The 11,804-nt window shown below is 48.7% G+C and overlaps 1 protein-coding gene across 1 annotated transcript; it reads left to right on the top strand.

The window, feature by feature from the left end:
* The first annotated feature begins 8,249 nt into the window (after nucleotides 1–8,249).
* On the top strand, nucleotides 8,250–11,100 carry LOC123376885 (transcription cofactor HES-6-like). Its single transcript, XM_045029140.1, has 4 exons — nucleotides 8,250–8,453; nucleotides 8,635–8,721; nucleotides 8,830–8,911; nucleotides 9,151–11,100. The coding sequence occupies exons 1-4, from the start codon at nucleotides 8,370–8,372 to the stop codon at nucleotides 9,594–9,596; spliced, it is 699 nt and encodes a 232-aa protein (XP_044885075.1). The 5' UTR covers nucleotides 8,250–8,369; the 3' UTR covers nucleotides 9,597–11,100.
* The last annotated feature ends 704 nt before the right edge of the window (nucleotides 11,101–11,804 follow it).

The following is an 11,804-nucleotide window of genomic DNA, read 5'->3' on the forward strand; positions in this document are numbered from 1 at the left end:
AGGGTGACCATGCGAAACTTGGGCTTGAGCAGGTACTTGTTCAGCTCGCGAAGGTCCAGGATAGGACATAGCCCCCCTTTTGCTTTGGGGATGAGAAAATAACGGGAATAGAATCCCCTGCCCCGCCTGTCTTGAGGCACTGCTTCTATGGCACCCACGCTCAACAGAGTCTGAACCTCTTGTAAGAGGACTTGCTCATGAGAGGGGTCCCTGAAGAGGGACAGGGAGGGTGGGTGGGAAGGTGGGGGCGAAACAAATTGCAGGCGGTATCCCGACTGGACCGTTTGGAGCACCCAGTTGTCTGATGTTAATTGGGACCACGCCGAAAAGAAATGGGAAAGGCGGTTGTAAAATAATGGGGAAGGATCCGGTAGGGAGAGTGATGGGCCATCCTCAAGCGTCCCATCAAAAGGCCTGCTTGGCCCCCTGAGGGGCCTTGGACGAGGCCTGGCCCTGGTTACGGCGGTTGCCTGAAGGACGACGGCGATTTTGGGCCGGTCGCCGGCTATTGTATGGCCGATATCGCTGCTGATAGAAGGGTCGGGTGGGCTGCTGCCTGAATGACCTGCGCTGCGTCGCCGGCGTGTGCATGCCGAGAGTACGTATCGCAATACGGCCGGCCTTCAAGGTTTGGATTCGAGAATCCGTCTTTTCGGAGAAAAGACCCTTTGTGTCAAAGGGTAGGTCCTGTAGCGTGTATTGGACCTCCGGCGGCAGGGTGGAAGACTGCAGCCAAGCGATGCGCCGCATCGTCACGCCGGAGGCCAAGGTCCTAGCACCTGAGTCCGCAGCGTCGAGGGCGGCCGTGATGGAGGATCTAGACGACCTCCTTCCCTCCTCCGACATCGCCGCGAACTCCTGTCGGGAGGCTGTTGGCAGGAGCTCCGTAAATTTCGCCAGGGACATCATGATATCGAAGACGTACCTGGCGAGGAGGACCATCTGATTGGCTATCCGCATCCGCAGACCGCCAGCGGAATAGACCTTTCGGCCTAGCAGGTCCATACGCCGCGCATCCCTCGATTTGGGTGCAGGGGCCGGTTGGCCGTGCCGCTCCCTATCATTAACCGATTGGACCACCAGGGAGTCCGGGGTCGGGTGCGTGTACAGATATTCATAGCCCGTGGGAGGGACAGAGTATTTGCGTTCAACCCCACGGGCTGTAGGAGGTACGGACGCAGGCGTCTGCCAGAGAGTGGTGGCATTCTTTTGCACTGTCCGCACGAAAGGCAGTGCAACTCGCACTGGCACCTCTGCCCCAACTACATTTGTGATGGGGTCCTCGTCCTCCTGTACCTCCGCTATCGGCAGAGCCATAGCCGTGGCCACGCGGCGAAGGAGGTCCTGGTGCGCTTTTAAGTCTATGGGCGGAGGCTCCTTCGTCGACGCTCCGGCCACTGCTTCATCAGGCGAGGACGAGGAGGACAAGCCCTGGATGACCGCCTCCGAAGAGGGATCCGCCGTGTGCTCGTCGGGTGGGTCGGGCTGCGCGTGCCCCTGGGGTTCAGGTGGTATAGCATCCGCAGCAGGCGGCGAAGGGGCCGGTCGGCTGATTGTCGCCTCTGGAACCCTGCGCTCGGACGCGAGGGGTCTTGGAGGGAAGGGCACCCCCTGCGCCTCATACTGGGCCCATGGAACCCAGAAGCCCCACGGCTGTGCCCCTTGAGGATGGCCCTGCGGGGTGGGTGGCAGGAGTCCGTAGCCCTCCGTCCCAGAAGCGACCGACGCGGGACGGGATGGCCATGGAGGTGCCGAGGCGCTGACGGAGTGCGCTGCGGAGTGAGGTAGTCCGTCCCCGGATGGCAGCGAAGAGCGATGCTGGTCCGCTCGGTACCGGGATGGCGACCGGGAGTGACGTCCGTCACGGTGCCGGGAGCTCGACCGGTGCCGGGAGCTCGACCGGGATTGAGACCTCCGGTGCCGGGAGCGCTCTCGCGAGTCGCGGTGCCGGGACGGCGATCTCTGGCGGTGCCGACGCGATGGCGACCTGGACCTCGTGCGGCGCCGGGAGTACGACCGGTACCGCGATGACGAGCGGTACCGGGACTGCGACCGACGTTTTGACGGCGATCGGTACCGCGATGGCGAGCGGTGCCGAGATCGCGAGTGACGGGACGGAGACCTGCCGTAGGACCGGGAACGAGACCGGGACCGGGTGTGCCGTCCATGTCGCCTGTCCAGAGACGGTGGCCGGGTCATTCTGGCCGGCTTTCCCGCCGACATGACAGCCCGCACCGGCGGTGCCGGGGGCCGGAGGCCCGGTGCCTCTATGAGCTGAATCAGCTCCCGCGCGGAAGAGAATGTCTCCGGCGTTGACGGCAGCTGGGGCTCAACAACGGATGGTACCGGGGAGCGTGGCGGCACCGGACTCGACGGGCCTTGCGGCGCCAGAGTCAAAGGTCCGGTGCACGGCTTGTGCACGGTCACCGTGGGGGCCGCAGGTGGCGCAACCGCTTTCGCCGAGTCCTCAGCGCAAGCCTGCGCCAGTGCCTTCGCCAGCCTATGTTTCTTCGAAGGCGAAAGCGAGCGGTGCCGAGACTTCTTAGCCGCTTTCTGAGGCTGTGGTGCCGCGGAGCCGGAGCGGCTCGGCGCCGCCGGTGCGCTCTGTACCGAGGAAGCTCGCGGTGCTGGCGCGGACGGTGCCGGTGGCTGGAGCGACGCTTCCATCAAGAGCTGCTTCAAGCGGATATCCCGCTCTTTTCGAGTCCGCGGTTTAAATGTAGAACAGAGCGAACACTTATCTGTTCTATGCCCTTCGCCCAGGCAACGGAGGCAGGCGTCGTGCGGGTCTCCGACGGGCATAGGCCTCTGGCACGCAGCGCAGGGCTTAAAGCCCAGTGCTTTGGGCATGAGCCCGCACCGGGTGAGGCAAAAGGGGAAACCCCCCCCTTTTACCTTATCTATTAACACTAACTATCTAACTAACTAACTGTAAAACTAATCACTAAACTAACTATGTACAAACAAGAAGCGAGAGCTAGGGTCGTGGAGGACAAAGAGCACTCCACAGTTCCAACTGGCCGTCACGGGCGGTAAGAAGGAACTGAGGAGCGGACGGGCCGGCTGGGGTATATAACTCGCGCTATAGCGGCACCACTCCAGGGGGCGCCAGCCGGCCCGCCGGTGTTGCTAGGGTAAAAAAGTTCCGAGATGTCGTGCACGCGCGGCGCGCACACCTAACTGGAATGCATAGGAGCAATCACTCGAAGAAGAATGAGAAATTATACTCAGCACTTTTTCAGTGTTTTTCATTATAAAACTCATTTCCAAATTAGTTGAGTATCACAGCAGCCCTACAAGTAAGGTTAGTGCTATCCCATCCCCATTTTACAGAAGGCAAAACTGAGAGGTAAAGTAGCTTGCCAAAGGCAGACGCAGAAGTCTGTGTCAGAATCAAGAGTAGAATTCAGGAGCTTCTTTGGTGATCCTTCAGACATGCAGCGTCCCATTAGCTAGGAATTTTTCAGATTAGTTTCATGGATCAGCACTAAGGGCCTGATTTTGGTCTCATGCTGGTTTTATGTCAGTGTAACTCTGTTGACTTCATTGGAGTGATTTCTGAATTACGCCAGTTTAAGTGAAAGTAGAAACAGACCGTAAATTATTTGTACAGGCAAAGTTGGGGTCTGAGATTGCTCTCATAGTGATGTAAATCAGGTATAACTTCACTGAAATAAGTGATAGGTGAAACAATCACTTAATATTTTAATATAGCAGAATACAAATGTTAAAAAAGCTAAATGTTGTCAAGAGAAAAACCTGCTTGTAGTGTTCTTTTGGATTCCTTATTTATTACAAATCAAACACTTTAGACTATATGATTTATACATTTCTTCTACTTACTACACCTTGCTCACTTTGTATCAAAATTAAAATCTACCCAGGGAAACTGTAGTAATTAATTACTTTACCATAATTTGTAGCCATGGTTATTTTGTATCATTCCTCCCTGCTGATTACTTTTTTCCTATTATGCTAAATAGGACTAAAATGGGAAGTAGTACAAAATTGCTGGTCAGCTGTGTTTATAAGCATAAACTGACTGTCCTGGCTCAAAATGAGATTTGTGAATACTCTGGACTAATTGTGTCAAAATAAGATTAATCCTGTTTGAACTCAATGCATATGTGCACACTGTAGAGTGAAACTACAGCAAGGATTGATTTAGACTGATGTGCACCCAGGTTCTCATAAATGATTCAAATGAGATTTTCCCAAGTGCTCAGGACTGGCCTAAATCTGCTCCTCCTGGAGTCAATTAGGCCTACACTGAGCACTTTGGCAAAACCTGATTTTTATTGGTAGAGGAAGATGAGAGTTGAGCAGAAGTAGAACAAAAATAAATATACTCATGAAAATACACACATTAAAAAAATCTGTTGTGAACTACAACTTGAGAAAGAGAGTGGCCTAATTGTACATCTGGAACCAGGAGCTCTTAAATTGATACTGACTTCTGCTTATGGCCATGAGCAGATTACTTAACCTTATGGCCTCAATTTCCATATGTGTGAAATGTGAATAATTCCTATGTTATATGGCTATTGTGAGCATTAATGTTGGTAAAGCATTTTGCAGATGAAGAGTGATCTTTAAGTATCATTGTCATTAAATGTAATTATGATCGTCCTTGGTCAGATTCATTGAGACAAGGTGGGTGAGGTAATATCTTTCATTGCACCAACTTCTGTTGATCAGAGATGAGCTTTGGAGATTACAGCAAGCTCTTCTTCAGGTCTGTGAAACTTACTTAGAGTGTCACCACTAAATACAAGATGGAACAGATCTATATAAACACAAAATTTTGTCTCTCTCACAACATACATTGGTCCAATAAAAGATATTACCTCACTCACCTTGGCTAATATCCTGGGACCAACACGGCTACAACAACACTGCGTAGGCGCTATCATGTTCTTTTTCAATGAGTAGGACGTTATGCAATAGACTATATGGGACAAGTTAACTGTGCCAAACTGTGAATGACGACCAATACAAGGAAGAGCCATGTGCATGCACAAACACACACAAGTATGAACATATGTCTCCCTGCAGGAAACAAGTGAGTGCTTATAATAAATACAGCCACAAAGAAAAAGTGATCAGGGATGCAAGTGAGAAATGTTAGTGGGTACTTATGGCATTATCTACAGCTATGCCTTTCTCAAAGGGGGTGTATATGCCATGCACTGTATGCGCACTCATTCCTCTATTGGCATGCTTACCAAAATAGCATGTGCTAGCAGCATTCATGAACTCAACAATGAAAGTAGCATGAAAACACTAAAAAAATGCACTGTAGGGGTTGTTTATGGCAAGATAACACTAGTAGTCCAGAGCAGAAATGAAGAGAGTTATGCAGTACAAGTACACAGAAGCAGGCAGATACATATACTTGCATACATCTATGTATTTGTCTATCTGTGCCTGGCTATGATGTTGATTACACACACAGGAGACGCATCTCATTTTCTTGGCTAGTCAAAATATGACATACATTACCAACAAGGAAACAAAGAAGGGAGAGCGAACACCTGTCGCTCTCCTTGGGGACAAGACCTAATGCTTTTATTTGATTCAGTCTGTTGAGGGGACTGCAGCTGCCAACTGTCATCAGCATCAAGTTACATTCACAAAGCCAGACTATTTCATTCTTTAGGTTAAGGAACAGAAGAGGCAAAGAAATCCAACAAGGAAGGGAGGAAGTTTTCATCATGTTGTAAATACATTGGATCGTGATTCTTTATAGGGTTTCAACTTTTATCTTGATGATCAGTCTGATTTTTGAAGCACACACATACTGGTTTGTGCTAATTGCTAAATAATTCAAATATTTAAAAGAAAAACATCGCCTAGCAACATTTAAAATTAGTGTATGATTTTATGCAAATATTCAGATCTCTCATAATATTAAATCATGATGAGGGCCTGCTCCTGAGTCCTTGACTTCAATGGAAGTTTAGACTAAGTAACAACTTCAGGACTGGACCCAGGGCTTTTTGCTCCAAATATTTGTGTCTGCTTTCCTGCTTACATATAAGTTGCCTTCTTCATGCCCACATTGTTGGTTACAAGAGACCTCTTACTTCTTCCTATGCCTTTAATAACGTGCATACTGTTAAGAAACAATTGTGAGGAAGATTTATAATAGACTGTAAAGTACACATACCAATAAAATAAATGGAAATTGTTTCATAGTATCTGATAAAGACAGTGAAATATTTCCTGTTTTGTTGTTTGTTTGTAGGATTATGAAAATTGAAATGAGTGTTTTAAAGGGGAGCAATTTAACTATGAATGCCTTTGCGAATGTAACATGAATTCTAGAAAATAATAACTGTTAGACGTTCATGGTATATCCTGGAAGATTTGCTGATAACAGTGGAAAATCTTTTATGGGACTCTGAAATTTTATATTAGTGCCAAGGATAGTAAAAACCCTTATAAATAATAGACCAATAATCTGCAGTAACAGTATAATAAACTGTGTTTTGGTCTTTCACAGGGATTGTACTGTGGTATTTTATTGACCACTCGTTTCCCCAATAAACAGATAAAAGAATCAAAGATTTAGAGCTTTTTTATTACTTTTCTTAATTTTCCCAAAATGAAGAGGAAAGTAGAATTTCAGAACATATGTCCATGTTCCTCAGAATTTGCTGAATGCATGGCTTTAACTTGTGCATATTTGACACTATATAGAAAAAAAAAGTTTTCCTTGCTATTTACTATGTCTCCTCCATAACTCATGCAGACTGCCCCTTCTCCAGAGATACCTCAAAGGAAAGAAAAGTAATAAGGGGGTCCTTTGAAATCTCATCTTTTCTCTTGTGAAGTTATTCAACTTTTCCTATTTAAATAGGAAGGTTTGAATTCTGTCCTTAGAGACTGTCTTATTTGGGCATTACATATAAATACCTCAAGACAGAAGTCAGTCCTCCAAAGAAACAAAAACAACAACAACAAAACATGTTTTACTTTTATTTAGACTAGATCATCAGGTATTAGCCTACATATGTGAAGCAGTGAGTGTAACATATATCGTAGATACTACACTGTCCAAAAGGTATACATTGGAAAGTGGTGCACATAAACTTGTCACTGTCCTACTTTCTATATTTCCCATCTAATGGTGCCAAGTACTGGAGATGGGGAAGTAATGCCCCTCCCTGTCCTCCCACCACATTTTTGCCTTTGCTCAAAGTTCCATAGACTGCAGACCTGGGAAGGCCCCTCCCCACAGCCCAACCATTTTTAAACAGTGGTCCCATACTCAATCAGTACAGCTGCTACTGGACTGGTCTGGAGTATTGCTGGAGCTGCATGGTGCCAATGCCATTGAGTTGACTAGGTCACCTTTCTGTCCAGATGGAATGGTGGGTGGGGCAAATTTCAGCAAGTGGCATTGCAACCTGGGGCACGAGGTCACATCAACACTCAAATGTGGCCCAGTCACCCTCTGCTCTGCCCAGACAGACGGGCATCAGGGCCAAAGGGTGTTGCAACCTGGAGCATGGGAAGTCTGTTCCTGTTGGGTGGAGCACAGGGGTGTCTACTAAGAACTTCTCCATGCATCTGAAGAAGTGAGGTTTTTTACCCTCGAAAGCTTATGACCAAATAAATCTGTTAGTCTTTAAGGTGCCACCAGACTCCTTGTTGTTACTAAAACTTGACTCCTGGCAGCACCAGCTCATGCACTGTTCAGGTAAGAGAGGGAAGAATCCCTGGCCCAGGGAGACCCAAGGTCCATGTAGAGGGGGGGTGGGAAATGAAAATTGCACCCCTTCCCCCCCCAAAAAAAAACCCCATGTGAATTGGTGCAGTGTTCCCATCCCTTCTCACATGTCTGAGCCTCCCTTGGAACCTGGGCATGGATTACAGCCCAGCACCACTCTGCTAGAGTTGAGATTGAACCCCATCCTGGACTCTGTGTGTTCCCAGTACACCGAGACAAACAAGGCTGAGTGAGTCCCAGTACACACCAGACAAAAAAAAACCAGGCAGAGGAGGACCCCAACCAACACCATCCAGCCTGGAGCATCGTGCCCTACCCAGCCCTCTCGCCCCCCTCCCGCTGCACTGGCGGAGGCTTAGAGCGCCCCTGGATAGACAAAGCGCCCGTCTCTCATTGGTCAGTTCGCCCAACGCTGCGGCTTCTCCCGGCTCGGCGTGACCAATGGGCTCATTGACATGCAAATCAGAGGCTATAAGTAAGGCCGGGGAGTGGTGGCGCCGGGAGGGGGCGGGGGAGAGCGCAGTGGGGACGCCCGAGAGCCGGCTGGTGCAGAAGGCCGCCCCTGTGCTCCGCTTGCCAGCTGCTGCCTCCACCGCCCCTCCCCCAGCCCGTGGTGTCTGCGCCGCGCTCTGCCATGGCCCCGTCCTCTCGGCCCAGCAAGAGCCGGCCCAGCCGGGAGGAGGAGGATTTCTGTGACGCGAGAGGGGGGGACAGGAAGGTGAGCCGGGCGCGGCGGGGCCCCAGGCAGGAGCCCCGGAAGGAGGGGGGCAGGGACTGCAGGATCCCCTCTCTTCCCCCCCCCCCACCCCCCCGGGCGGTCGGTGCAATGGAGCCGCGCCTGGCCTGCACGGGGCATGCGACGGTCGGTGCAATGTGTGTTTCCCCTTCTCCTTCCCCAGGCCAGGAAGCCGCTGGTGGAGAAGAAGCGGCGAGCGCGGATTAACGAGAGTCTGCAGGAGCTGCGGCTCATCCTGGCCGACACGGAGGTAAGGCTGCGGCAAGGGCATGGGAGCGGGGTGGGGGCGCCGCCCTGGCGCTGGGGGCGCCTAGCGCGGGGCTGATCGCTGTCCTCTCTCGCCGCGCCCCGCGGGCAGTTTCAGGCGAAGATGGAGAACGCCGAGGTGCTGGAGCTGACCGTGAAGCGGGTGCAGGGCGTGCTGCAGAGCCGGTCCCTCGGTGAGTCCCCTCGGGCACGGGAGATGCTGGGGGGAGAGGGGACGCAGCATCCCTCTAACGATGGGGCTGCAGTATCCCGAGAAGTGACGTGCCAGCCGTGCTGTAAAGGGGGAGGGGTTGGCATAGCCAGAGAATGGGGGTGGGTGGGCCCAGACCGCTTTGAAGGTGTTGGGGGGAAGGGAAGGGGCTCACCCCTTTGACTTCAGTTGTGTGTTTCCTTATGGGTGCTGCTGCTGCAGAAAGTGACAAGCTGCACCGGGAGGCCAGCGAGCGGTTTGCAGCCGGGTACATTCAGTGCATGCACGAAGTCCATACCTTCGTCTCCAACTGCCCGGGTATTGATTCCACTGTAGCTGCCGAGCTGCTGAACCACCTGCTGGAGTCCATGCCTCTGAACGAAGGCAGTTTCCAGGACTTGATCGCGGATGTTTTGTCAGAACCCTGCATCACCCCCTGGCCTGGCAGTGAGGGGCTCTCTCAACCAACGGGGGTGTCTCCTGCTGCTGCAAGCCTGGCCAGCCCCACTTCAGCTCTTCTTTCCCCTTCCTCCAATGAGGAGACCTGCTCTGATCTGGAAGAGACAGAGGCCGAGCAAAGCCCGGCCTCCCCAGCTGGACTGGACAGTTCCAGGACACACAATGTGCCTTCACCTAGCTTTTCCAAATCTATGTGGAGACCTTGGTAAAGAAAGAAACTGCACAGGAATCAACAAAGATCTACCTAATAATGGGAGAATACGTGAGCACTGTGTTCTCTTTACAGCCATTGGAATGGACAGTGGGGCTTTCAGATGGTGCATTTGTGTGTCTAACGTTACTGTATTTCAGGACTGCATAGATGGCACTCTTACACTGTCAGACCCTGACAGGTTAATTGTTAAATGTGTTAACATTTCCTCTATTTGTGTGTGAGATGTTTTGTAACTCTTGGATTGTTTAGGAGAGTTTGGGGTGTGAAGGTGGGGAGGGAGGAAAGGGGATTTTTTGTAGCAAAGCTCTTTGGTGGATGCACAGCAGTATTTCACAGCCTTGTCTCTTTCTCTTGGCCCTTATAAATGGCCCAAATATCACTCCCTTTTTCTATTAAGAAAAAGCCCTTGTGCATTTTATATCTTGATGGTTAACTCAATGAGAGGTATATGACTTAAGTGTGCATGCACAATTTTAAGCGTTATAGTGATAGTAAAGATCCCTGAAAGGGATTGGTGTGGCTAGTATCTTTATTATTTAGTGGTCTAGAATCTTGCCTTCAGTGAAGGAAGAGTAAACTAGAGATCAGTTGGAATTAGACAAACATTTAAAATATTGGTGGCAGGGTGCCTTTTAGAAACAAGTGTTTTGTGCACATTTTGCTTTTAGCACATCTGAATTTGTGACTTTATGTATATTAGGTGTCAAATGTTTTATTTTTAATCTTTTTAATAAAAAATATTGAATTCACAAATGATTGCATGTATTTTGGAGTGTGATACACTTCTAACCACTTTAACATTAAAAATCCAGTTCCATATTGTTTGCTATTAACAAATTTGTATCTGTTTTGGACACAATGCTGGTAATTTAGCACTTAATTCTTGTACTTAGCATTGTTAGCTCAAGTATTGGAATTTGAATGTTTCTTTTGTTTAATATTGAAAGATGCTTAGGATATTGAAGGGAGCAGTGTAGTTGTGTTGTAGGTTGACTTCAGAACACTAAAATTCCTGGGCATGGTTACATGAATGCCATTCTAAAGAAACTACTCTTAACTTGATTTCCCCAAGTAAGTCTCTTTTTGTAAAGCTGTAGTTATAATTTAAGTACTAGGCAGATGCTTTACTTGTGGCTTAACTTTACCTGTACATTTTTTTCTGCTGAGGAATGACGGGTGTTGAAAAGAAATGTGTGAAATAGATTTGAAAATTTTCTTCAAAAAGGAAATACTTCCAGTGACCTTTGGAGCATCAACATTCCTGTATACAAGGTGATACACCTCAGTGTTCCTATTTTTGGAAGATATAGGTTATTTATGCTGTGATATTACCTTTCACAGAGCTGTCATTGTAACAGGAAAAGTATTGTGAAGTTGCTTCCTTAGTACATGGAGGTATTTGAGCATAGAACCAGCTAGGAGAGTAAGCAAAATAAATACATGGGGACTAAGACATGTAACTTTCCTTTGTTAACAACCCTATGGAACAATAAAATCAGATACCTAAATTATTGGTAGACCTCTGCTTTGTAACTTTCTTTAAATTATCTGATGTGGGTGTTTCATTCACAGCTGGTACAGAGTTGTTTGTTTTCCCCAGTTGTGCTAAAATTCTCGCCTGCCTTTGAACTAGCAAGAAGGGCAATGCTCCTCAAAGGGAGGTGAGAGTACTGCCTGTAAAGACCTTTCTGCTTTAGGGAGGGAGGGTGGTGTTTTGATGTGTAAATGGCAGCAGTGGCATGGACAGTTCCATTGAAAGTAACACCCAAAGCACAAAATGACATCTCCTGGAAACTGGCATTTTGCAGAGTGAATGCAATCCCAGATTTGCTTTAAAAAAAAAAAGCCATTGCCCTCCAGTAATACATTCATTTTGAAAATTTTATTCTCAGCCTCTGCTCACCAATACTGATGCTAATGCTTTATAGTGACACCCCTAAAAGATGTGCATTATCCTGCAACATTAAAAACATTTGGCCCTACTTTTACCCTCTAGCAAACAGTTTACTTATAAAATTATCTCAAGGGCAAGGTAAAAGCACAGGCTGTTTCCATCACCAACAAAAATGTTCAGCATTTTAAAGCCCTAGGCCAGGAATCACCAGCCAGCAGGGTACAGAAAGGGAGACCTGCCTTAATCTTTCTCCTCATCCGTAGGAAAGGGAAGACAGAAAGCTAACCTGCTCTAAGGTAGTGAAGTGGT

Source organism: Mauremys mutica, chromosome 9 (assembly GCF_020497125.1).
Source record: "Mauremys mutica isolate MM-2020 ecotype Southern chromosome 9, ASM2049712v1, whole genome shotgun sequence".
Lineage (NCBI taxonomy): Eukaryota > Metazoa > Chordata > Testudines > Geoemydidae > Mauremys > Mauremys mutica.

Bases quoted from the DNA above. Each gene is read 5' to 3' on its own strand.
- LOC123376885 (XM_045029140.1), top strand. From the start codon at position 8,370: ATGGCCCCGTCCTCTCGGCCCAGCAAGAGCCGGCCCAGCCGGGAGGAG. The intron at 8,722-8,829 runs GTAAGGCTGCGG...CCCCGCGGGCAG, and splicing joins TCATCCTGGCCGACACGGAG to TTTCAGGCGAAGATGGAGAA. The intron at 8,912-9,150 runs GTGAGTCCCCTC...CTGCTGCTGCAG, and splicing joins GCTGCAGAGCCGGTCCCTCG to AAAGTGACAAGCTGCACCGG.